Genomic DNA, 27,268 nt, shown 5'->3' with positions numbered 1-27,268 from the left:
AGCTTAGAGGAACCACGGCAGTTGATCCATTTAATCAAGATACAACTATTATGCTTACTGCACTTCATTTGATGGATACAAGGATATAGCCAATATCTCAAAGGTCCAAGGCCGGACCTGGTTAGGACCAAAGCAAACACACTCTGGGAACCAAGAAACTCAGTAAACCAGATTTTAATCCTTAAAAGCAGGCTGGAGCCTTGGTACATGATGAATAGGAAAAACAGTCCCTTGCAAAGTCAGTTATAGTCCAGGACCACACCAGTAGTGGGTTCCACTTACCTTCGCTACCAGTTTGGAACTGTGAGCGTGCATGTGTGCTCACTTTGCTCATGTGTGGCACTTCTGTGCAAGCGCAGAGCATCCGTGATGACATCCAGGCTGGTGGGCAGAGCTTCCTGCCACCGCCACCGTCACTCCCACACTGGGGTGAACTGATAGAAACTCACCACTGGCCCACACCCTCCGGCTGACTGGACACACCCACTGGTCAACTAACACCATGGTAGACCATGGTGGCAGCCTCCTCTCCCATCCGGCAGCATTGGCACAACCTCCCAACCAGTGGCATGCTTTGGGGCCTTACGCATCCTGACTGGAGGCCCATGCAGGAGAGTGATCAGCTGGCGAATGGCTGTTCGGCACTGTCACTGGAAGTTCTGCCACCATAGCTGCCTCCTCACCCATCGCTCTGGTTGCTCTCCACGCTGCGTGCTGCTTTGTTTCCTTCTCGGAGGGATCATCAACAGGAGCATTTGGCAAATAGCTTGTCGGCGCAGGCACCAGCAGCCCTGCCACTGCAGCTTCGCCCATTGCTTTGGTCTTCTTCTCCACTGTGTTGCTCCATGGCCTTCCCACCTCCCCCCCCCAGGTATGGCAAGCCCTGGATCATGGCTCAACAGGCGTCTCCCCCCTACCAGGACTGCACCTGGAAGATAGGAGACATAGGGGTTAGGCACGGCACCCTAACATGTATTTCTCCCCCCAGATTACAAGGATAGTTCCTGTGGAACATCATAAGCAATCTTATGGCCCTCACATCCCAGTGTGCCACCCATGAGGCGTCAGCAGCAGGGTATCCTTTCCATCGTACCAGATACTGCAATTTACCCCTATAAAGGTGCAAGTATAACACTTGGTCTATTTTGTACCAGTCCCCACTACAGGACCCAGTGGCTGGGGAAGGGGCCAGATATTAGAGTCTTCCACAGGTTTCCAGGAGACTGCTTTGGAACACAGGGTGCACCTTCCTCAGCAAGGGTGGAAGTTTCAGTTCCATGATTACAGGATTGATTACCCATACAATTGGAAAGACCCGAGGTATTTTGGGCCCAGTTTCTTTCAAGGCACTTTCAATTTGAGATATTTAGTTGAGAGGTACACCTGGTCTCCCACCTGAAAAGATTTGTGGGAAGTCTGTTTCTTATCATCCTGAGCCTTAAGGGTCTTGGCCACCTACTGCAGCACTGTCTTTACAGTGCTCCACACTCCTGGTATCTTGTTCATCCACTTGCTTGGATTACTGGGGAAAGGATGGTCTTTGGGGCCACTCAGGAATGAGTACCAATTCCATCCCATGAACCACCCGAAAAGGGGTGAAACAGGTACTGCTGTGCACCGAATTATTGTAGGCCACCTCCTCAAATGGAAGGAGGTCTGCCCAATTCTTCTGTTGATAGGTGACATAACACCTCAGATATTGTTCCACCATGGCATTCGTTCTTTCTACTGCACCGTTTGTGCTGGGTTGAAAGATTGTGCTTAGGTCTTGGGAGGACGATCAGGCATATGAAGTTTTACAAGAACTTAACAGTGAACTTCACCCCTCAAAATGATGCACCGTAGAGCCCCATGGAGATGGTAAACATGTCTGATAAGCAGCTTTGCTAGCCTTCACACTGAAGGCAATCTGGAACATGGCACGAAATAGGTCTGTTTGGAGAAAAGGTCAACAATCATCCATATCATGGAGTGTTCGTTACTCTCTGGCAGTTCTATGATGAAGTCCATGGTAATCTCCTCCCAAGGCCAGGAGGGATCAGCCACAGGCTGTAAGCGGCCTAGGGGTTTCCCTGGCTGCAGTTTCATGGTTGCACAGACCGGCTATAACTCTCTATTTTGGACTTCATTCACGGCCACCAGAACTGGCACCTGGTGAGGTGTAGGCTTTTAAGGAACCTGAAATGACCAGCTTTCTTGGTGTCATGGCACCGTCACAGTACCCTGGGCCTCAGGGTGAGTGGTACGTATAGTTTGCTGCCCTTTAATGCAAAGCCATTCCTTTGGGTGAGTAGCTGTTGGTTCTCTCAGAGCCATGGGTCGACCAGTAATGCGGTCTGTAGATCATGTGTCAAGCCATCAATTGGGCCTCCAACCATCACCTGTGCTGCTTTTGGGGAAGGGGGTATGATGGCATGGATTACTTCTTCCCACTTCTGTTATACTGGTGCATCCATGACAGAGCATCTGCCAGGAAGTTCTTACCCCACTCCCCAGGATGTACTTCAGAGTAAAACAGAACCATTGGCAGTACTGTGCCCACTGGACCTGCTTCGGGAACAACCAACATGGCGTTTAGAGTGCCTCAAGATGTTAGGATTTTAAGATCAAAGCCCTAAAAGGAAAACCTACCATCTGGATTTAAATTTGGACTTGGAAGAAGTTAAAAATAGTTAAAGAAAAAGAAAATTGAGGAAAAGTATTTTTTACTAACAAAAGGATTTAATTCAGGAAGAGGAAATAATTATCTTTGTGGATTAACAACTGACATTTTGTTGCAAGGGGATTTGTGAATTGGAGAGAGTCATCTGCTGGTGGGAAGAAAGCATCGCATTACTTAGACTACCGTGGGAAATGACCGGAGGAGTTTTTGTTTAAACAGCTGGAGTACGATTGCAAAAAGGAGTGGAAAGAACAGAGATTTAAATTGAATGGCTTAAATGAACATTTGAACTGGACATTATTTGGAAAGAAAAAAGAAAAAAAGACATTACATGGACTTGAATTCAAACTTATATAAGCTAAAATACTAAATTCAAAAATCCTTTCCCTTTAAATTGATAACATGGAGAATTGGGAATATGAGTATGAGGAATTAAGGGAGATGCTTCAAATGGTGCGAGAATTGTTTAAGGGTAATAAAGAAGCAGAGGACTGGTTAAAACGTAAAAGAAAAGAAGAAAAAGAAAATATGAGTGAGAAACAAGAGGAACAAGAATACAATGCTGAAGACATAATTGGAGTTAAAAATATAGATGATTAAACTGGGATTGACAGTGACAGAATAACAATGGATAGGGGGAAATATCTTTCAAAAGAGAAGAGAAGGAAATGGGAAAAGATTGAGGGGGTAAACTAAAAGAGTAAAAAATATAGATGATTACACTGGGATTGCCAGTGACAGAATAAAAATAGATAGGGGGAAAAAGAACAGAGGAGGAGAAAATGGGAAAAGATTGAGGGGGGAAATCAAAAGAAGAAAAATTAGAGAAAGGAGGTGTAAAGGAAGATATAAGAAAGAGAAAAAGAAGAAAAGAGAATGGGAGAAAGGGAGGAAAATATTAAGAAATGGAATTTTGGAGAGGCCGAAAGAAAATGGTGAAAAGGGAAAGAAGAATGGATAGCAGAAAGGAAATTAAAATATTAATAAGTTGATTTAAGGGAAGGATATTAGTAGTAGAAACTGTATGTAAGAAGTAAATTAGAAGAAATATATAGATTATTGTAAAAGAGAAGTAAGTAAAGATGAAGTGTATGTAAGAAGCAAAAGAAGAAGTAATATACTGTTTAATGTAAAAGGGAGAAGTAGATGAAATGTGAAAGATAAAATAGGTTATATGTTTTGTTGTTTAAGGATGCATGGATTGGAGAGAATTATTGTGGGTGGTAAAGAAATATGTTTTAGAAGAAGTATACTGTTTAAGAAAAATAGACCAGCAGACGAAATGTGAAAGATAGAATGGTTGATGGATGAAAATAATTGAAAGTGAGATATAAAATTGAACAAAACTGAAATGTTAGTAAATTATATATACTAATGAAAGAGCAAAATAACTATTGAACTGGGAACAAGAATTTAAAGAAAATAAGAGGTGGAAAGTTGAATTAACTAAAAGGTTGTAAGGTAAAAATGGAATAAGTTGAAAGATAATGTCAAGAATTAAAAATATATGAGGGGAATTCTGAGAAATACATTCAATAAATGGAAAAATCGGGGTTGTCTGGACAACATAGTGAAAAATATTGAATTGAAAATGAATACAGCAATAGAGAGAGATAAGAAGGAGGAGAGAGATGGAAGAAAGGGAGAAGGAGAAAGAAGAAAAGAAGAAAGGGAAGAGGAGAGGAAGAAAAGGTGGGGAAATAAGAGTAGGAGAGAAGGTTAGATAGGGATGAAGAAAGGAGGAGGGGGAGAAAGGAAGGGGAAGTAGAGAAGGAGTAGGAGAGAAGAGAAGAAATTAGGAAGGATAAAAGAAGAGAAGAAAGATTTCTGTAAAACGAAAAAAATGAAGTAGAAAAAAGGCAACCCGAAACATGTTTGAATATATCAGGATAAAAACTAAACTATTTAAAAAATAATAAAATAGAATATATATGAGTAAAAATGGAGAGATTAGAACTGGAGGGCGAAAGAAGATGTGATCTACATAAATAAGCATAGAAATATTAAGATACGATTAAAAATATGGAAAAAGAACATTTTGGCAGAAATTGTAACTAAGTAAAATGTATTTGGATATGTTAAGTTGTATAAGATATGATATGGCCAATTCTCTGTTCATAAAATATGTGGGGGGGGGTGTGAGGGGGAAAAAAGCAATTAAAATTGATTTTAAAAAAGGGTTTTTGTGGTCTGTCCAGACCTCAAATGGTTCTCTCAAAAGATGTTGCCATGTCAGCAATCCCCATCGCACAGCAAAGGCCTTCTTCTCCCATATTGCCCAATTGCGTTCTGTCTCAGTAAGCTTGCATGAGGTATATGCACAAGGCTGCATCTGACCTCGTTTGTTTCTCTGCAACAGGACAGCTCCGTTGCCCAGAGTCAAGGTGCTTCAGGACTGGCTTCCTAGCAAAGGGGGCTTTTAGCATTTCGAAGGCTTGTTGGCAGTTCATTGTCCACTGGAGTGGTTGTCCAGGTTGAGGCTTCATTAAAGTGTGCTTCATTTGAAGTATGTCAGTCAACAGCAATGCCACCCTGGCAAATTATGGGATGAATTGCTGATAAAAATTGGCAAAGCCAAGGAAGCTCTGCAATTGTCTGTGTGTTTTTGGTGCCTGCCACTCCAACATGGTTTGAACCTTATGTGGATCCATTTCCACCCCAGTGTTGGATATACGGTAGCCCAAATAGTCCAGATGAGTCGGGTGAAACTCACAGTTGGAGAGTTTTACATATAGCTTTGCCATCAGTAATTTCCTCAACATCTGCCGCACCAACCGGGTGTGTTCCTCCATAGTGGTGGTATAGATGAGTATGTAATCGAGATACACAAGGACCCTCGGTACAGGTGTTCATGTAACACATCTTTAATAAGCTACATGAACACCACTGGGGCCTCTTGTAACCTGAATGACATTACCTGGAACTGGTAGCTCCCCAACAGGCAGTTGAATGCTGTCTTCCACTAATACCCTGGTTTAATGCGGATTCAGTAGTAAGCCTCCCACAGATCTAACTTGCTAAAAAAAAACGGCCCTTGGCCAAATGGGCAAACATGTCTTTCATGAGAGGCAGGGGTTACATATTTTCCATACACAGTTAATTCTGTGTAAATCAATGCATACGTGCAGAGTCCCATCTTTTTTCTCTTTGACAACTGGGCTGGTTGGATGAACCCCCTAGCCAAGTTCTTGTCAATGTATCATCAAAGTTCCCCCATCTTCTTCGGTGTCATCAAATACATCTTTGACTTAGGCAGTTTGAGTCTGGGTATCAGTTTGGCGGTGTGGGGGTAGGGTCTCACACTCCTCATTGAAGACCCCTGCCAGGTCTGTGTAGACCTGGGGAAAGGGGGAACGAGCCTCCTCTGGGGCCTCCCTAGGCCTCCCCCCTAGCCCACTCTCTGCCCCTCTCTGAGCCTGCTCGTGGGGAAGAGGCCTATCCCCAACTTCCTGTAGCCACCTTCCCACCATATTGTGCAGCCTCACTTACGCAGCCATGCCAATCCCAGGACTTGGTCATTGTTGCCACCACAATGAATCTAATTACCTCCCAATGCTCTCCCATCTCCAACCATACTGGTTCCATGAAGTGGGTAGCAGGAGCTCCCCCTAGCAATGAGCCATCCACCTGTTCAAACCTAACAGGCTTGGCCATCCCCTCACCCAAATCCCTAATGCAGTAACCACAACTTGGCTGATAGGCCATCGGGTATACCCTGAGTCTATCAGTGCACCGTACCACCCATGCTGCGTTAATTGGAGGCTCACTATGGTGATGGGAATGATGAATGTATGGATGGGGTCACTTACCATCAGGTCCTCTGGGCCGTCATCCTTGCTGTCGTAGGGCACTGCCTGGAACTTCTCCACTGCCATCGCTTCTCCCTCCTCTGAGGAAGTCACCAAGGACTCCACCTGGTGTGCTCCCCATGACTTTTCAAGGGTCTGTCGAGGAGGCCTTGCATTCTTACCAGAGCTACTGGCCGGTGACTTCGGTAACTGCAACAAAGGTGCTATGCACTCAGCTGCACGGTGTCCCAGTTGGTTACACCAGAAACAGTGTAGGAGCGGTCAAACAGGCCTCATCATAGGGCTCAGGGCGCTAGGGACAGGCCGGGTTCCACCAGTCATTCTGTCTGTAGCCTTCTGGGGCCCAGGGCCATGTCCTCTTGAGAAGAAACTCCCGTAACCCAGCATCCAAGTCTATGACCGTCTGAACCACTCTTGCAGCTAATGTGGAATACCCCGGGAAACACAGGCCTGGCGAAGATCGCGGTACAATCCCACCCTGAATTGATGGACCAACAACCTTTCCAGCCAGGCCCTCAGCTTACCAGTGACCTGGCAGAATTCCTGGACATACTCCACCACTGACTGGCCCCTCTGCTTTAGTGATAGGAGCTCTCCTTCTGCCTGTAGCATGCGGGACTCAACCTCGAAATTGACTTGTAGCGCCTCCAGGAATAGACCCCCATTCACCAACTCCCAGATGTGCTCACTGTGCAAGTCTGCTACCCACTTAGCAACCTCACCTTCCAACACTGCTGTCACGGCCACCACCATTGCCCACTGCAAAGTGTACAATCAGGTGTACTGGTCCAAATGGCTAATGGCTTGGCTCAGAAACAAGGGTTGGGGTTCCTGTTGAATGAAGCCTGCAATGGCGGTGGACCCCTTGCCACCTGCTGGAGTGAATACCCTGGTGTCCATATGGGCCACTGCAACACATCCTCCTCTAGAGCAGGCTCCACTTCAGCCACCTTTGGCACTGTATCTTCAGCCATTACAGTGGCTTTCTTCCTCCTATCTGGTCAACCCTAATGACTGTGGAAGACAATGATAGGAACAATTAGAAATGAAGAGTGCTGACTTTTTCTCAAAGGTCTAATCCCGGATCGGGTTAGGACCAAAGCAAACACAATCAGGCAATCAAGAAACTCAGTAATCCAAATTTTAATCCTTAAAAGCAAGCCTTGGTACATGATGAGTAGGAAACACCGTCCCTTGTAAAATCAGTGCTGGGAGCTCTCGTCTCCCAGTGCACTTTATAGTCCAGGAACCATGCCCTCCGGCTGATCAGACACATCTTCTGGTCAACCAATATTCAGTAGACCGTGGTGGTGGCCTCCTCTCTGGCACCAGCGGCACAACCTCCCAACCGGCGGCATGCTTTGGTGCCTTGCACATCCCAATTGGAGGCCCATGCAGGGGAGCAATCAGCTAGCGAGTGACTGTTCAGCACTGTCACCAGAAGTCGTGCAGCCACAGCCTCACCTGTCACTCTTGTCGCCTTCTCCGCTATGTGTTGCTCCATAGCCTTCGCACCTCTCCCCCCCAACCCCAGGTATGGCGAGTCCCAGATTGGAGCTCAACACAATAGTTATGAATATACTGTAATTACTTTTTGCTTATTTTTTTATAACTGGGGATTACGTTTCAGTTATGTTGTTGAAGTTTATATTGGAATTAGTCCAATATTTCAGCAAGGCATAGGGTAGAGCCTATTTCATCAACGTGATGAAATCAGGACCCAATAATTATTTTCCTTTTGTGCTAGAAAGAAGATTGTACATTTCACATATTAAGCAAATAATAGTTTAACATTTAAGGTAGCACTATTATGTTGTCATTATTATTAGATAAGTATCCCTCCTTTATTATGTAAAACTCAAGGCAGTGTATATAGTTCTCCTGCTTCCTCTTTTTCTCACAACAGCCACCTATGAAGTTGCTTATACTGAGAAAGAATGTCCAGTCCAAAGTCAGATAGCTAGCTTTCATGCTTCTGGAAGCACTAAAATTCAATTTCCCACCTTCCAGTTAAGTACCTTAACCATTACACCAAACTGTGAATAATTTCACTTGACGCTTGGCAAATAAATTATTTGTTGGCAACTAGCAGGTAATGTAATTGCTATAGTAATTACAGTATTTAAGTATTTTGTATTCTAAGGGATTTTAAATGGTTGGTTAAAATACATTAGCTACAAAGTGCTGATATGTGGGCAGATAGACATCTGCCTTGTGATAAAATATTTGTATCCAAATATTTCTGTAATACTGTAAAAGGAAAATTAGTGCTCAGCCTAAGGTTAAATTCATCATTGGAGAGATAACATGATTTCTTGTATGTCTTTCTCTATAAATGGGAGTTATTTATTAATCATTTTTCTCCATACAATGTTGGGTTGTTATATTTCTAGTGTCACAACATGTCTTTTCTTTATCCATTTTTACTTTCTCAAACTGTCTCTTGAATTTCTGTATCCCTATTGGTACTACATAATGCTCTTCTTTCCTCTGCCTTTTGCCTCCCTCATAAAGAATTCTCCTTCAAATTCTGAAAGGAAATGGAACTACTTAAATGTTCCAGAAGCAGATGGTGATACTGTAAGTTTTCTCACTTTTCTGTCACATGCAAGAGCTCATATCTGTTCCTCTTTCATTTCTACATATATAAATAGCAAAAATAAATGTCTGTTAATTGAAAAAAAATTCTTTATTAAGTCACTGGCTAACAATAACAGCATCATATCCTTAAAAATGAGAATTGCTGTTTTGTAATAGAAAGATATATGGAGAAATAATTTTTCCATCTATTCAGATTATTTGAATGGAAGATAATATAGAATCATAGATTGTAATGGATCATTTAGGCTTTCAAGTTCAATCTCCTATTCATTGAATGAAAGCATCAGGCTGCCTAGCCTTTGTGTGAAAACGTGAAGGGGATCCAACTAACTCTTTGAGTAATATCAAACTGTAAGCTTTCCCCCTCTCCTATTATGCAACCAAAATCTGTGTTCCTGTCACTTAAATCTATTATTCTGTATCCTACATTCTGGAATGGCAGGACCAGTGGTGGGATTCAAAAATTTTTACTACCGGTTCTGGGGGCATGGCTTGGTGAGCATGGCATGGCTTGTTGGGCATGGCGGGGAAAGAATACTGTAAAATCTCCATTCCTACCCCACTCCAGGGGAAGGTTACTGCAAAATCCCCATTTCCTCCTGATCAGCTGGGACTCGGGAGGCAGAGAATAGATGTGGCGGGGCCAGTCAGAGGTGGTGTTTACCGGTTCTCCGAACTACTCAAAATTTCCACTACCAGTTCTCCAGAACTGGTCCGAACCTGCTGAATATCACATCTGGGCAGGACCCTTGTGATATGTGGCATCCTTTCAGGTATTTGAAGGATGCTATATATCAGTGGTAGTCAACCTGGTCCCTCCCGCCCACTAGAGGGCGTTCTAGCTTTCATGGTGGGCGGTAGGGGTTTTGTCCGATACTGAAGCACTTTCCTTTTTTAAAATTTAATTGATTTTTTAAAAAAATTTCATAGCATTATTTAAAAACATTTTCATTAGGTTTTCATAAAATTCTGCGTGACAATTTAAATTTCTGAAAATATACTATTTGTATTGCCCGCACATAAGTTTAATTCACGTTACATATAGTGCAACCGCAAACAAAAGAGCCTCATCCCAGAATAGCTAAAACATCTCCCCCCACACCACCCAGCTGTAACAGACAAGCAGAGCTGGTAGCCGGCGCCCCCCCAACCCAATCCACAATGCGTGAGAGGCATGCGCAGACGACACGGCGCATTACTGTGGAACTGATGGGCAGTTAGAAAATTTTACTACTAACAGAGATACAAAAGTGGGTGGTAGGTATAAAAAGGTTGACTACCCCTGCTATATATCCTCCTTTAACCTCCTTTTTCTCAAAGCTAAACAAAAGTTTTTTAATTTCTCTTTATGAGGTTTTGTTCTAATTCCCTGATTATCTTTATTGCACTTTTATTGGTCAGCTACAGCTTCTCTAAATCCTTATTAAAGTATAGTGTTCAGACTGAGATTGTTGAAGTAGAGGCCAACAATTACTTCCTGTGACTTGCAAATGATATTTCTATGGATGCAAGCACATAGTATTGCACTTGCCCAATTTGCCACTCTATTATACAACTGTCATTTCCAATCAACTAGTGATAAAAATCTTTTATGGCAATGATTTTTGATAAGTTAGGTATTTCTCTTCCTATAATCCTTCATTTGATTTATGTGTCTGAAATGAAGATCATCACACTGTTCTCTTTTACATTTTATTCTGTTATATTCAGCTCATTTCTCCAATCTGTCAGGGTTATTTTTAATATAACTTCTCTCTTCTTGCTGTTAGCTATTTCACCAATTTTTATATCAGTTTAAAATATGATAATAATTCCTTCCACCTCTTAATCCAAATAATTAGTGAAAATTTTGAATTGTAGGAGATTCGGGATTGATCCTTTTGGTATCACTTAATACCATCTAATTTGATTAGGGGTCATTACTGATTTTCAGGCCAGCTATATATTTCGTTCTCATGAGTGCCATCCAGATCACAATGTGCTAATTGGCATGTCATGGGTACAAGTAGTCCTCATGACCACAATTGGGACCATCACCAAGCAACTCAGTTGTTAAATGAATTGCATCTGATTTTACAACCTTTTTTTTTTGCCACTGCTGCTTAAGCAAATGTGGAATCCCACATTGACTTTGCTTGTCAGAAGCTGGCTGGGAAAGTTACAAAAGGTGGTCTTGTGATGCTAGAATCCTGCCAACTGTTGTAAATACAATAAGATTTCCAAGTGCCTGAATTTTGATTAGATGGCTAGGGATACTGCAATGTGAGTGTAAGGATCAGTCATAAGTCACTTTTTTCAGCACTGTCATAACAGTTGCTAAACAGATGATTGTTAAATCGAGGATTAACTGTACTTGCTCAAATATTTTACTGAAGGTAAGATATCCCACAATATATATCAGTTAAAGAAGTTAATTAAAAACATAAGTAAATTATTCTGGAGTTAAAATATTAAACTAGGCACTGAAGTTTCCATCCATGGGTTTACCGGATGAGTTTAGGATAATCTCTGAGTTTAATTTTACAGATGTGTACATACATGAGAACTGAATAAAATACTTTGAGCTATTTGAACAACTAAAATAAAATAGGTATGTTTCTTCATTGGGATACTGAGATTAAATTTTGCCATCAACCAATTTTGTCACCCTCTCTTCTTCAGACCAGCATTAACAGTATGATGAGTGTTTACAGTGAAACTGGGGACTATGGAAACGTGAATATTGGTGGTGAAATTTGTCTGCAAATTAGCTACAGCTATAAAACAGGAGCCCTTAACATACTTGTAAAAAAATGCAAGAACTTGGCCATTGTTGATGAAAAGAAACAAAGAACAGATCCGTAAGCAAATCTCTCTCTCTTTTTTTTTACTAAACTTCTATTTATTTACTATCCTAGTTATGTTTGCTTGTTAGATTTGCTTTCCACAGATCTACTGTTTAGTATAGTAGAATATCACACATTCACATTTGGGTTGAAGTTTGCAAAAAGTAAAAGACAGCATGAGTTTCTCCCATCTTCTTATTGAAGCTTTACTTTAAATGAGATAACAGCCATATCATTTTTAGTCCTTTGAAAAGTTTGAGAAACTACAGTTGCTTCAGTTGGCGAAATCTAGAATTGACTCGGTGAGATGGGCAGCATAGAAGTTTAATAATAAAATAAATCAATCTGGAGATGGTGAACTGGTATGAATATTCTTCCAGTTTGATAACTTCAGTGCTACATTGCCTGGGAGAAAAGACTTAATTTTGGTAAAATGAAAAACCCTAAATGCCTTGTGCTGGTATTCTTACTTCTCTTTTCCTATCCTAAAAACTTCCCAATTAGAAGATGCACATTTAAGTTCTGATTGTCAGCAACCATAATTCTCTGCAATTTTGTTCTGGCATGTTTAGTATGATTCAGTAAATAAAAAGGAACCAGAGTTGAACAATTGTTTTGTTCCTTTGTTTTTCTCTACAATTATAACTAAAAACATAATCAATTTAAGGAAGAAACTGAATTTTTCTGTCTTCTCCTGCCCCAAAAGTAAATGATGGGGGAAATGAGAGGATTATAGCTTTTCTTTCACATTCTCTTGCAAATAATAGAAGGCTCTTCAGAAAGAGATTTCTCTCAGTGCAGTAAGATTGGAGAATGAAAGAAAAATTCATAGGCGGTTTTTGTGGTTTTCTTGTTTCCTTCCTTCCTTGTTTTTTATAAGTGAAAGTAATTCTGGGTACACTGAAGCCTCTTGTATCTGCCTGAGGACAAATGGAAGGAAGGAATGAGGATAAAGAATAAAAGGCTGAGTAATAAGGCAGGAACTTTCCACAAACCCTAATGTTCCAGCCAACAGGCTCATGCAAGCTACACTTAGCACTTGGTAATTTACTACATTCTGAAAAATGGACTGCATGCCTCATCTTAATAATGGATGGAAACTGAACAAGGAGAGATTCAACCTGGAAATAAGGAGAAATTTTCTGACAGTGAGAGCAATCAACCAGTGGAACAGCTTGCCTTCAGAAGTTGTGGGAGCTTCATCACTGGAAGCTTTCAAGAAAAGACTGGACTGTCATCTGTTAATCTGTTAGAATCTTTCTCAAGGGTCCTGAGAAGCAATAATGGAAAAGTTCATCACTCTCTAGTCTGTGACTGTGAACTTCCCAGCTACATACAGTTGGTCATTGTGTGACAAAGAATAGGCTAGACCTGACAGAGCTTCTCTAATGTTCCTTATTTTGTAGTGGATCAAATCTTCGAAGAGTAACAGTTCTCCAACCTCTACTTTGCATTGTTTGTATGGAATTCTGTGTTTCAATAGATTTCTGACAGCCTATTTTTGGTGTTAGCATATGGAACTACTAGGTAACAAATAACATTTTGGGGAAAGATGACACCTGTTTTTTTATTTGCATGGCAGAAAATCAGGAGCAGGAGTTATAATTCTCATTCAGGCTTGGTGTGATGTCCAGAATGCATGCATGTAGGTAGGGAGAGAGAGAGAGAGAGAGAGAGAGAGAGATACAGCGGTGGGCTGCTGGGGGTTTGTAGGGGTTCAGGAGAATCTCTAGCTAAGATTCTGTGCAGTTTGGAGAACCCCCAAATCCCACTCCTGGCTGGCCCCACCCACCCCGCCCCTCCCAGGAGTCCCCATGTGGCTTGTTTTGGATGCAGGTAAGTGCAGTGTGTGCACAGAGGTTTGGGAAGGACAAAAACCGGGCCTACTAGTTCAGGAAGACCATAACGGGCCCCTTTCTGGCCTCCAGAGGGCCTCCAGGGCCTGAGGAAGCCGTTTTCACCCTCCCAGAGGCTTTCCTCAAGCCTCCAGAGCCCAAGGAGGGCAAAGATGCCCCCTTCGCCATGGTGCAGGAGGCTGACTAGGTCATGCCCACCATGGCCATGCCCACCCAGCAACCAAAAAATTTTGCTACATAAAACGAACAAAAACATCTGATGTACCATAACACATGAGAGAGCAAGTATAGTATAAAGTATAACCTTTCTGATGGTTCTGATTTAGTTTTGTCAGTGTTATAGATAAGAATTTTCTGTATATGGACATCTACATCAGAGGTGAAATGCTCCCGGTTTGGAATGGATCAGCTGATCCGGTAATGATGGCAGCGGGTGGCTTGGAGAATCAGCAGCAAAAATCCCTGCCCCCCACCCCGCCCATGCCCAGCTGAGCCAGGCGATTGTCAGAGCCTTTTTTTTACTTTTAAAAGCATTTTTTAAACCTATTTGGCCAAATAGGTTGTAAAAAAAATGCTTTTAAAAGGTAAAAAAAGGCTGACAATCACAGCTGAGCCGCGCAATCATCAGAGCCTTTTTTTTACTTTTAAAAGTAGTTTTTTACAACCTCTTTGGCCGAATAGGTTGCAAAAAAATGCTTTTAAAAGAAAAAAAGATTGCGCACCACAGCTGATCACCCCCACCCCTGCACTGTTCTACTTACTTCATGCCTCCTTTTGGAGTGTACTGCGCACGCACACACCTCACATTTGGTGCATAGTGTGTACTGTGCATGCACGCGCAGCCAGCAAACCAGTAGTAAACTGATTCAGATTTTACCACTGATCTACATGTTTGTATAGCAATATTGTAACTTTTAGCAAAATTGATAAATCTTCTATTATGTATTTTGTAGTTATGTCAAAGCATATCTTCTGCCAGACAAGTCTCGCCAGAGCAAAAGAAAGACAAAAATCAAAAGTAATAGCACTGATCCAGAATTCAATGAAATGCTTAAGGTAAGGTAGGAACTGGGACATCATATTTATTAATATTTTCTTTATGGTCAAAATGAGAAATTATTGGTTGGCTGGTTGGCTGGTTTAAATTATATGCTGCACAAAGTGGTGGGATTCAAATAATTTAACAACCAGTTCTCTGCTCTAATGACCGGCTGGGTGGTCATGTGACTGGGTGGGTGTGGCCAACTTGATTGGTCTCACCCTTAGGAAATTTCTCCTCAGTCCAACTCACAATAAAATAGCACTGTTCCAATATTTAGAATAGCATAGCATAGCATAGCATAGCATAGCATAGCATAGCATAGCATAGCATAACATAACAGAGTTGGAAGGGAACCTGGAGGTCTTCTAGTCCAAACCCCTGCTTAGGCAGGAATCCCTATACCACTTCGGACAAATGGTTATCCAATCTCTTCTTAAAAACTTCCAGTGTTGGAGTATTTAGAACTTCTGGAGACAAGTCTAATACTGTAAACTAACTCTTAAATGCTGAAAATGCAGGATCAAAATACATAAACATAAAAACAGCATTGCAACCCTATTCCAAATCAATAAAACCAATTATGCTAATTAAAATGTGTATTTAAAAAGACGTAAAAACTCTGACAAGAAATTCCTGCTCTGTATTAACATTTTTAAAACTCCTTCCCTGGCCTAACCCTGTCAAGAACAAGGAGAGATCCAACTAGAAATAAGGAGGAATTTTCTGACAGTGAGAACAATCAATCAATGGAACAGCTTGCTTTCAGAAGTTGTGGGATCTTCATCACTGGAGGCTTTCATGAAGAGATTGGATTGCCATTTGTCAAAAATGGTGTAGGGTTTCCTGCTTGGGCGGGGGTTGGACTAGATGACTTACAAGGTCCCTTCCAACTGTTAATCTGTATGATCTGTAACTTTTTATTGTTTCTGTGCTGACTGCATTCCTGCTGTTTTGTTATTGCAACTAAATATTTGCCTGTTAAATGGTTTTTGGCTGTCTGCTGGGAGCTATTAGCTGATGGGAGAGAGAGAGAAAAACCCCTCTTTTCACTTTATTTTCCCCCCTGAGTTTTTTTTTTAAATTTCTTTATTAATATAGATAAAAAGAGCAACATGTTCAAAATCCATATAAACAGTATGTTTTCTGGTTACAATTCTTTTGAATAACATTCATCATAGTAACAATAATCACATTCTCCAATAGCAATCTTATAATAACAGTGCTTTCCCCTCATAATATTAATACATATTAATTACTAATACTAATCAAAGTTAATTAAAATTAATAAGTTACAATAAACAACCCTAATAATAAAATTAATCTTTCTCTTATAATTTTTGAAGTTCTAACTCCTGTTTTTCTCATCCAACCATCAATAGAACAGATCCCATACCTCAAAATATTCAGTGTCTTCCTTTTCTTTAATTTCAAAATTTTTTGGGTATTCCATAGAATTGGATAAATGGCAAAAGCCATTCATTTCTGCACATTCTAAAATTTTTGTTATTATCTTTTCTTCTTTGGGGATCTCCTCGCCCTTCCAATGTTGTGGGAGCACGATTCTGGCCACTGTTAACACATGTATTATTAAGTATGCATTTCTTTTACTGTATTTGTCTGGTATGAAGCCCAACAGAAACGTTTCTGATTTTAGATCTATATGTTCCTTTATCATATTTTCTAGCCAGGTGTGTATTCTGGTCCAGTATTTTTTTGCTTTCGGACATCACCATATGTGATAATACGAGCCTGGGATTTGGTTGCACTTCCGACATTTGGCAGACATATTCTTAAACATTCTAGCTAATCTTGCTGGGGGAAAGTGCCATCTATAAAACATTTTGTATAAGTTTTCTTTATATGCAGTAGACGTTGCCAATTTATAATTTCTGTCCCACAGCTTTTGCCATTTATCCAATTCTATGGAATACCCAAAAATTTTTAGCCTATGCTATCATACTCACTTTTACTTGCTCCTCTTCCATTCTAATAGTCAATAAGCAATTATAGATTTTTTTTAACCAGTTTCTCCTCTGGTCCTATTAAAATTTGATCCAATGCTGTTGGTTCTTTATAAAAGCCATATGTTTTCACATCATTATAGTATCTAGATTGTATCTGTACATGTGATCAACATGCTAAAATTATCCCTTGGCTGTTCAATTTCTGTTTGTTTTTCAATTCCCCCTTCTCATTTAAAATATCTTTGTCTCTTACAATTTTTCCCATATCCATCACATTTGGGTATGTTAGTGCCTCCATTGTGAAGAACCAGACTGGTATTTTCAAATAATGTTTTTCCTTGATTTTTACCCATATTGAAAGTAGGCCATTTCTAATGTTGTGTCCCTGAGTATTTATGTGTTTTGTATATCTCGTACCATAGAAAGGCATGCCATTCCAGTTGTAAATCATGTCCCTCTAATACCAGTAATCGTCTATGTCTCAGAGTTATCCATTCTTTCAGCCAGGTAAGGGCAGCTGCTTGATAGTATAATTCCCAATTTGGCAACCCAAAACCTCCTCTATTGGTAGAGTGTTGCATTAATTTCAGCCTAATTCTTGCCTTTCTGCCTTGTCATAGAATAGAATAGAATAGAATTTTTATTGGCCAAGTGTGATTGGACACACAAGGAATTTGTCTTGGTGCATATGCTCTCAGTGTACATAAAAGAAAAGATACGTTCATCAAGGTACAACATTTACAACACAATTGATGATCAATATATCAATATAAATCATAAGGATTGCCAGCAACAAGTTATAGTCATACAGTCATAAGTGGAAGGAGATTGGTGATGGGAGCTATGAAACGATTAATAGTAGTGCAGATTCAGTAAATAGTCTGACAGTGTTGAGGGAATTATTTGTTTAGCAGAGTGATGGCCTTCGGGAAAAAACTGTTCTTGTGTCTAGTTGTTCTGGTGTGCAGTGCTCTATAGCGTCGTTTTGAGGGTAGGAGTTGAAACAGTTTATGTCCAGGATGCGAGGGATCTGCAAATATTCTCACGGCCCTCTTCTTGATTCGTGCAGTATACAGGTCCTCAATGGAAGGCAAGTTGGTAGCAATTATTTTTCCTGCAGTTCTAATTATCCTCTGAAGTCTGTGTTTTTCTTGTTGGGTTGCAGAACCGAACCAGACAGTTATAGAGGTGCAAATGACAGACTCAATAATTCCTCTGTAGAATTGGATCAGCAGCTCCTTGGGCAGTTTGAGCTTACTGAGTTGGCGCAGAAAGAACATTCTTTGTTGTCCTTTTTTAATGATGTTTTTGATGTTAGCTGTCCATTTGAGATCTTGCGATATGATAGAACCCAGAAATTTGAAGGTTTCCACTGTTGATACTGTGTTGTCAAGTATTGTGAGAGGTGGAAGTATGGAAGGGTTTTTCCTAAAGTCTACCACCATTTCTACGGTTTTGAGTGTGTTCAGTTCCAGTCATATAAATTTCAGTCATATAAATTTGGTTACCATTCTATTTAATTCCTCGAAATATTTCCTTTCTAACTTTATTGGGATTGTTTGGAACAGGTACAACAGTCTTGTTAGAATATTCATTTTGAGGGTGGCTATTCTTCCTAACAGTGATAATTGCATGTTTTTCCACTTTTCCAGATCCAATTTAATTTGCTGTGTTAATTTTAAGTAATTGTCTTCTTTTATGGTTACATATCTCACTGATAGATGTATTCCCAAATATTTTACTTTTTTTACTATCTGAATGTCTATCTTTTCCATTAAGTCTTTGTTCTGTTCCATATAAGATTCTTAGCTAAGGTTTTAGTTTTCTCTTTGTTTATTTTCAATCCTGCAACGTCACCATGGTCTTCTATTTTCTTTATTAGTTTGGGTCCTGTTTCTTGCGGTTCCTCTATGATAAAAACCAAATCATCTGCTGAAGTTTGTAGCTTTGTATTTTTCTTTTTTTATCTCCATGCCTTTTATTTCTATATCTTGGCAGATATTTCTATTTAATACTTCCAGAGTCAAAATAAATAATAAGGGGGACAATGGGCATCCTTGTTTTGTGCCTCTTTTAATATTAATATTTTCTGTTATGACCCCATTCACAAACACTTTTGCAGTCTGTTTGGTACATATTGTCTTAATCATATTGATATTTCCCCCCCCAAATTCCATATATTTTAGTTGTAGTATCATGAATCACCAGTTCACATTGTCAAATGCTTTTTGTGCATCTAGAAACATCAGTGCCATTTGTTTTTCCAGATGTGCTTCATAGTATTCCAATCTGTTCAAAATTATTCTCATATTGTTTTTAATTTGTCTATTCAACAGGAAACAATTCTGGTCTGGATGTATAAATTCATTCAGGTATTTCTTCAATCTTTCAGCCATTATTGATGTATACATTTTATAGTCCACATTTAAAAATGAGATAGGTCTATAGTTTTTAATCTGCGATAAGTCTGCATCTTCTTTTGGTATGAAGGTGATATTTGCTTCCATCCAGGATTTTGGTATTTTAGCTTTTAAACTTCCAGGAGTAATAGTCCCAGGGAATCTTCTTGTTGTTTATAGAATTCTGCCAGTAGGCCATCTGGTCCTGGATTTTATTATTATTCTGTCTCTCAATTGTCTCTGTTAATTCAAACATTATTATCCTTTCATTTAGTGTAGATCTTATTTCTTCAGATCTTAGGCAACCTGGCCTCTTCTAGGTATTGTTTTATTTTATCCTCTGATAGTTCCTCTTGGTCATACAGATTTTCATAGTAGTTCTGGATTATTATTTTTTTACTGTCATTTTGATGCTTTAGTATACCTTTCTCGTCTATCAAGCTTTATATCTTTTTTTCTTTTTTTAGTTTATATGCAAACCATCTTCCTGGTTTATTAGCATTTTCGAAAAAGTTTTGTTTTATACTCTTAATTTTATGTGCTAGTTCTTTTTCGAGTAGGCTCAGTTTGTGTTTTATTATTTCCATTTGATTTTTGAGCTTCTTTTCGTCTAGTTTTTTTCTGCAATCCAGTTCTAATCTGTTGTACTCTCCCTCCAGGGTTTTTTGATGTTGCTTCTTTTCTTTATTTTTCCTTCCTATATAAGAAATAGCTAGTCCTCTGAAGTATGCCTTCGCTGTGTCCCATACGTTTTGCAATGAGGTCTTGTCAGGTATGTCTTCTTTCAGTATTCAAGAAAGAAAACCCCCGATTCCATTTGCATAGAGAAAGGTACTTTTACTGAGTATGAACTGAATGCAATCAAAGAAAAGCAAGATCTGAGGCAATAGGCACGAAAATCACATATAGGAAATGTCCCCAAAACCCTCCCCCGAAGGGTCCAGTCAGGATTATCCAATCCACATTCCCCCAGGGGGTCATGTGGAGTCCAGCTTCAGATGGCCCCATCCTTCTGGTATGCCCAGACTGTTGACCTTGACTGGTTATCAGCACATCTCCCAGCTGCAGAGAAAAGGCTGGAGGAAAGTTCCTCCAATTTACTCCCTGTTACAAGACATCGCCACCAGCTCACTTTCCCCCTCCTCCATAACCAAGGCAACTCCCCCTCCCCTGTTACAATGGCAGCCGTAGCAATCAATCAATATAGAAGTGGTGGCTGACAGGTCTCTTCCTTTTTATTTTTTTTGAAGAAGAATGTCATTTCTTTTTCTATTGTTTGTATGAATTTCTTGTCTTTTAATATGGATTGATTCAACATCCATCTCACTTTTTTCTTATATCCTTTTCATTTAATCCTGATTGAGCTGTGGTCTTTCCATATATTTGATTCTGTTTCCTGTACATTAGTACTTAGTCTGGTGTCATCCATATCATATCAATCCTTGACCAGAATTGATGGCTATTTGGGTAGTATGTATATTGGTTTTTCTCCAGATTTCTTTCTCTCCATATATCTTGAACGTTCATTTCCTCCACCAGTTTAAAGAAAGACTTTGGTAGGGTTTTCCTTGCCTTTTTATATATTTTACTGTTTTTCTAATCTAGCTTTACATCTGTGATTGCATTAAAGTCTCCTATTAGACAAATGTTTTCATAGTCCAGTTCTGCAATTTTCTCCTGGAGTTTGAAATAAAAATCTTCTTGCTTGTTGTTTGGTGCACATATTACTGTCATGAGTACCTGTTTGTGGTTTACTGTTACTTCCACCACTAATATCTCCCTTCTTTGACTGTGTATAAAGATTTGGCTTTTATTGTTTCTTTGTTGTATAAGACCACCCCCCTTTTCTTTTGTTGTGCCAGCGAGAAATATAGTTTCCCAATTTTGGGATACTCTAAGAGTTTATTATATTGACTTTTGATATGTACGTTTTATAAGCAAATTATGTTTAAGTCCATTTTTTGCAGTTTTGTAAAGAGTCTTCTCCTTTTCATGGGAGAATTTAATCCATTAATGTTAATTAATAGTAGGTTTCTTTCTTCTTTCATTGTGTCACTTATAAGTGGGTTTTGTCATTCTAGTTGCTCTTGTTTCTCTCTGCTCCTTTGTTCTTGTTCCTTCTCATTCTGCTTATCTCTTTTGTTCAATTTCACTCCCTTCTTGTTGCTTAGCTGTAATTTCATTTGTCATTAATTCCTCTTGTCTTCTATTTTCTACTTCCTCTCTTCTTTTTTGTTGCTCCTGTCGCTTAAAGTAATAATGATAGAATTCATATACACTATCTAGAGAGTCCAGTCTGTGTCTTCTATCATTCTAGGTAACCAAAATTTCCTCTGGTATCAGCCATCTAAAGTTTACTTGGTGTTTGATCAACTATCTTGTCCTGTCAGAAATTGATACTGCTTCTGCAGGTCTCTAACTCTTCTAGGTACTTGTTTTAGGACCACAATCTGTCTTCCTTTATGTTTCAGGGTTTCCTCTTTTATTTTTTTAAGGATTTCTGCTCTTATTAAGAGAGTTCATGAATCTTATATGTACGTCCCTTGGGAGTTTGTTCTTTTTAGAATAAAGGTAAAGGTAAATGTTCCTCTCACACATATGTGCTAGTTGTTCCTGACCCTAGGGGGCAGTGCTCATCTCTGTTTCAAAGCTAAAGAGCCAGTGTTGTCCAAAGATGTCTCTGTGGTCATGTGGCCAGCAGGACTAAATGCCAAACAGTGCACATAACACTGTTATCTTCCCACCAAAGGTGGTCACTATTTTTCTACTTGCATTTTTGTTTTACGTGCTTTCGAACTACTAGGTTGGCAGAAGCTGGGACAAGTAACAGGAGCCCACCCCATTATGTGGCACTAGGAATTCGAATCGCTGAACTGCCGACCTTTTGATTGACAAGCTCAGTGTCTTAGCAACTGAGCTTCCGTGTCCCTTTTTTTAGCATAGCTAGTGTGAATTCTGAACACTTTGTCTATTTCCACCCTCGCTGTTATCTGTAATATTTGCACCAAGAGCTCTACCATCAACTCAGCTATGCTTTCTTCTTCCCCTTCCTCAATATTTTGAAACCTCAAGAAGTGTTCAGCTTTTTCCATTTGCAACTGAATTAAGTCCCTTCAAGTTCTTTATTGGCCTGTGTTAGTCTCTGATTTATTTCCTCTGGGGGTTTTTCTACTTGTTCTGACTTTTCTTCAATTATTTTAATCTTTTCTTAATTTTTGGTTAGTATTTGCTGAAAAGTCCCCAGTTTTTCATCCATACTTTGCATTTTTCCCTTAATCTCTCCCATCTCAGTTCTCATCTCACCTGTCTCCGTCTTTATTTCATTATGGTTCTTAGTTATGGCTTCTTGCAGCGATTGGAACAATGTTTGCATATCTTTTTGAATTGTATTTGTTTTTCCTGTTGAATTAAGCTTTCTATTGACCTTTGATTTGAAGGGCTTAACATTGCTGATGATGGGCCAGATGATGGTGCCAATCCAGTTTCCCCCCCTAATTTAGATAGGTTTGAATTTGACATTTTGAACTTTGTCAATATATCAGCAACTTTAGATAAGGTGTCCCACCACCCTTAAAGTTTCTCCCAGATTCTCCACTCCCTCTTTGTGCCCTTTTTAATATTAACCAGTAATGCTCTTTCCCCCACAATTTTTCCCCTCCCTTTCAATCCTCAATTAATTTCACTATCTTCTAACTTTAATTTTAACTCTAAATTCCACACAAATTGTATCTAGAATGTCCAAATAGTCTCTTCAATATCCCACTTAATTCACTTATTCTTCTTGTAGGAAATGGTATGTGTAATCTGCAATGCCCACACACACGCACGCAAAAAAACCACCATTAGTTGCACATCACCTCTATTCAGCAGTTCTATTAGCTTCAAACTGAGTCCAAATTTCACTCTGTCCAATGTATTTGTAATCCACAAAGAATCAAATGATCTCAAGGACAAATTTCTATGTCTTCCCCATCTGTTTCTAAGTATCCAGTGTAAGCAGTTTGCAGATGTTAATTCCATAGAACAGCATCCAATTAATTTTATCAGCTCAGTTCAGTTCCAAGGAACCAAGCCTTTTATATTGCATCAGACTATTCAGGGTCTTCTCCCTTTGCTTGACTGGTTCCACCAACAGGTGGTACCCTTACTCTATTTCTCCACTTTCACCCGAATCCACATCCAACTTCCACTTATGCAAAGTTCATTTTCCAGGATTACAATATATACTGTATATCAAATAGTATTTTAAATATCCATAAAGCTGGCAAAATATCCACAAGCAAACCACCTGAAACTCCAAACCATTTAAGGTCTACTTTTACCAAATGCTTTCTTCTTCTTCGCTCGGGTCTGTCAGCAGCTCCTGTATTTAGTCACTGCCATTCTAGAGGAGTGAATAAAAACCATCTCCTCTCTTCTAGAGTCTTGTTTTCAGAAAGATGTTAATTTCTGTGGTAAATTCCTCAACAGGAGTTGGAAATTAAGAATAGCTCACCCAGATCACACATGCTGTTTTCCGCTCATCTCCTTTATTGCTTTTTCATTGGAGCTGTCACAGCCTCAATCTGGCCAGCTTAATGGCCGGCCGGCCCCCCCATCAGGATGAGGAGTTTTCTGAGATCAAACCATGAGTTTGTAGGCTCCCTGTGATTGGTGAAACTTCCCCCTCTAACTCTGTCACCTCTCCAAGGCGGCTTGGATCCAACTGAGTCCAATTGAACCTCTTGTCAGGTTAGAATACAGTATCTTAACACAGAGCTCTGTGAAAGCTCACCATTCTTGCCACGACATCAGCTCCCCCCCCCCGAGTTTTAAAGGGTCTAAAATTTTTCTGCTGAGGAAATGGCTATGTAGTTATTTCTTCTTTTTCTTTTCCCTTCCTTTGGTTAATTACAAACGAGCAGGAATATCTGATGTGAGTGTGAGCTACTGGAATTGTTAGGCAGGCAGGCAGCCTTGACTATTCTGCTGGTTTGCAGAACTCCACAAAGAGTTAACAAATGGTTTTCACAAACCATTGTGAACCGGCTAAATCCCATCACTGGCTGCACAGTACCTTCATGGTAAAGATGTTCTTGAGTTGAGCTGTGTTTCTGATAACTCTGTGGACATGTCCAACTAGTTTTTGGGTTGTGCATGTAAGCGATTGGCTCCTACTTTCCTCAGGGATGTTTTTTAACTTCCCATTGTAGCCTTCAGTCCTGAGTTTCCTTGGTATCATCCATCCATGTGCCATGTGGCTAGTTGCTTCAGTCCACTTTGTCTAGATATTTTTGAATTTTCTGTTTCATCTAAAGCCACTCTCCCATATTTGTGTCATCCACAAAACCTTGTGTCATCCAGTTCCATCATCTCAATCATTGATAAACATTTTGAATTGCATACAGTAAAAAACAATAACTGTGGCATTCCACTTGATTCTTCTCTCCAAGATGAAATGAGAGTGTTCAGCCAGCTGAGCCCATCTAACAGTAATATCTTCTTCTCCATATTTACTTATTTAAATGTTTGTGTCATTCAATTACAAAACAACTATGGGTGGTCTCTTTATTAAGAAAAATATGTACCATGAGGATCTCTGTCAAAGGCTTTGCTGAGAACCTGAGAACATTCCAGATCTACTGAGTTGTAGTTCTATTACTAAAGATGGAAATATGGTTCATTGGCACAATTTGTTTGCAACAAAACCACACTGGCTCCTGCTAATTGCAGTATGCATATCCAAGGGCTCACAAACATGTTCCTTTATAATTTGTTTGAGGACCTTGCCTAATGTAGACATTAAGCTGACAATCCTGTGCACTTCCTGGGCATTTGCTTCCCATTTATTTATTTAAAGGAAAATATTTGTAGCTTGGGGTTGAAATGAAGAGTTCTTGGTTCTGTCTGAGCTCAGAGAGCATCAAGGACTTCTCATTTATTTATTTGCTTTGTTTTTTTAAGGGTTTTCAATTATATAATTCAAAATAGATTAAAAAATGTGAAACATTTGTGGAATTTAAAGAACAACTTTCTTAATAAAAATAATTTTATCATTTTTGGAGAATTTAGTATCACCAGTTCATTTTCTTTCTATTTTAATAATTAATAATGTTTATTTTAATAATGAGTAAAATCAATATTTATAAAGGAGGAGATGGAAGGACTACAGTTTAAGACATGTAAACAAGTTTTCAGGCGAATAATTACATTTTATGCATTTCCCCTTCATAATTCGAATTGCACTAGAAGGGAAAATATTGCATCATTTATTATCTGTTAATAACTTTGGATATACTTAGAAATTCCATACTCTCACTTACTGGTTTCTAAAAATATGCTGCTTTTCTATCTTCACTCAATAGTATGTCATTAGCCACACGCAGCTTGAGACTCGGACTCTGCAACTTTCTGTCTGGCATTATGACAGATTTGGGCGTAACAGCTTTCTGGGAGAAGTAGAGATTCCCTTGGACTCCTGGAACTTTGAAAATCAAATCGATGAATGGTTCATGCTTCAGCCCAAGGTGAGAAAGTTGGTTTAGAGAAGTGGCATGCAAATTTATGAAGAAGTTAGAATTCATACAACAAAGAGAATTGACAACAATCTAGGCTTTTCTTTGCATTAGACAGCATTTTTTTTGTAAACAGCAAGCTTTACAAATAGGAAACTGGTGGAAAATAACTTCATTTGCTTTGTGAAGTTGAAGGCAATTTAGCTGAAAGATGGATCCACTGTAAAATGTTCTTTGAGTTTTAAAATTAAAGCCATCACAACAATAAAACTACTGAGAAAGTATTGTATATGCCACAAAGGCTTTATCCCACAAAGGCTATATCAAACTACAGATGCCAATGTTTTCCTGCAGCTTGGACAGATCAGTTTGTTCCTGTCCAACAAACTGCAAGTTTTATCATTCCATTTGCAATCTAATATGTGACATCTGTTCTTTTTATCTTCTGTGCTTCTGTAGTTCAAAAAGAATGGATAATTGCTGTAACACATATTTTAGTCTGTTATGAAGACAAGTATATCTATTTTTGGGGAAGACCTTTAACTCACTTATTGCTCTCCAGATATTGTGAAAGTAAAATTGCACTATTACTCATCATCAGTCATGCTGGCTAAGGGAAAATGAAAGGCTATTTATTGCCCATCTTTGATTTACAAGATAGTGCAGAAATTTAAAAATATATTCTTAACTTTCAGAATTACTTTGTGATTTGTCATAACAATCCTAACAATTTTTTAGCACCTGGATTCATGAAGAATTGTAGCTACTCAAGCCAGATAAATGCCAGTTAGTTATATGAGTTACATCTGTTTCTTGAAACATCTGGCCTTTTCCAAACATATGTGGCTCTACGAGGTTGTGGTTTCATTTTTTAAAACTTGATACCATTGTATATTTAATTGTTCTAATATCATCTTTGTTCCTTTTCTTGTTTTCCTCCCCACCCTAATGCTTGAGTTATTTCTGATTTACCTTGTTTTGTTGAAATTTGAAAATAAATTAATGTGATAAATTTGATAGACAAACAGAGGAATAGCAAAGCCATCATAATATTATTGAAGTCTGCATACAGCTTAGAGTTAAGTGGGAATCGTAGTGACAAGGTGTAATGTATTTTGAACTTTGAGAGGGAATTTTGGGCGGGAAAATTGCACGTTGCTGATTGGTTGAAGCCTCAACCAAAAGAGTATTTAAAGAGGGGTTTTTGCCGGTTGTGTTCACTGGGGTCACAATAAACTAAAGAGCTGTTGTCACTCACTGGTCTCCTGCCTCTTCATTGCCCGAACATAACATTGGCGACGAAGGTGGGATGTTGAGGCAGTGAGATTGAAAGAAAGAGCTGAAGGAACCAGGAATTCGAAAACCCAGCCAGTTCTCGAAGGCGGAAAATAGCGATGTCCAGCTAGCGGCAGCGCCATTCGACGCAGCCAAGGAGAAATGGGGGTCGTACATGGCTCGCTTCGAGTGTTTCCTCGAAGCAAACGAACTACAGGGAGTCTCGGACAATCGGAAGCGAGCATACTTCCTGAGCCACTGCGGTCCAGAGGTCTTCGATACGGCGGAGTCACTCTCAGAGCCAACGCCGGTACAATCGGTACCGTGGCAGACACTACAAA

At 39.5% G+C, this 27,268-nt stretch overlaps 1 protein-coding gene across 7 annotated transcripts in view; it reads left to right on the top strand.

The window, feature by feature from the left end:
• The window catches only part of SYTL5 (synaptotagmin like 5), a 187,050-nt gene that overhangs the window by 114,927 nt on the left and 44,855 nt on the right, over positions 1–27,268 (top strand). For 5 of the 7 annotated variants that reach the window (XM_058184449.1, XM_058184452.1, XM_058184445.1 and 2 more), the window contains 4 exons: positions 8,986–9,051; positions 11,734–11,912; positions 14,707–14,809; positions 25,503–25,664. In XM_058184449.1, the coding sequence (XP_058040432.1) occupies positions 8,986–9,051; positions 11,734–11,912; positions 14,707–14,809; positions 25,503–25,664 (510 nt within the window). The remainder of the gene's footprint in view (positions 1–8,985; positions 9,052–11,733; positions 11,913–14,706; positions 14,810–25,502; positions 25,665–27,268) is intronic. The other 2 variants (XM_058184448.1, XM_058184447.1) reach the window with 1 other exon arrangement.

Source organism: Ahaetulla prasina, chromosome 5 (assembly GCF_028640845.1).
Source record: "Ahaetulla prasina isolate Xishuangbanna chromosome 5, ASM2864084v1, whole genome shotgun sequence".
NCBI classification, from domain to species: domain Eukaryota; kingdom Metazoa; phylum Chordata; class Lepidosauria; order Squamata; family Colubridae; genus Ahaetulla; species Ahaetulla prasina.
The sequence above is the reverse complement of the archived record's forward strand: the minus strand, read 5'-3'. Positions and strand labels throughout refer to the sequence as shown.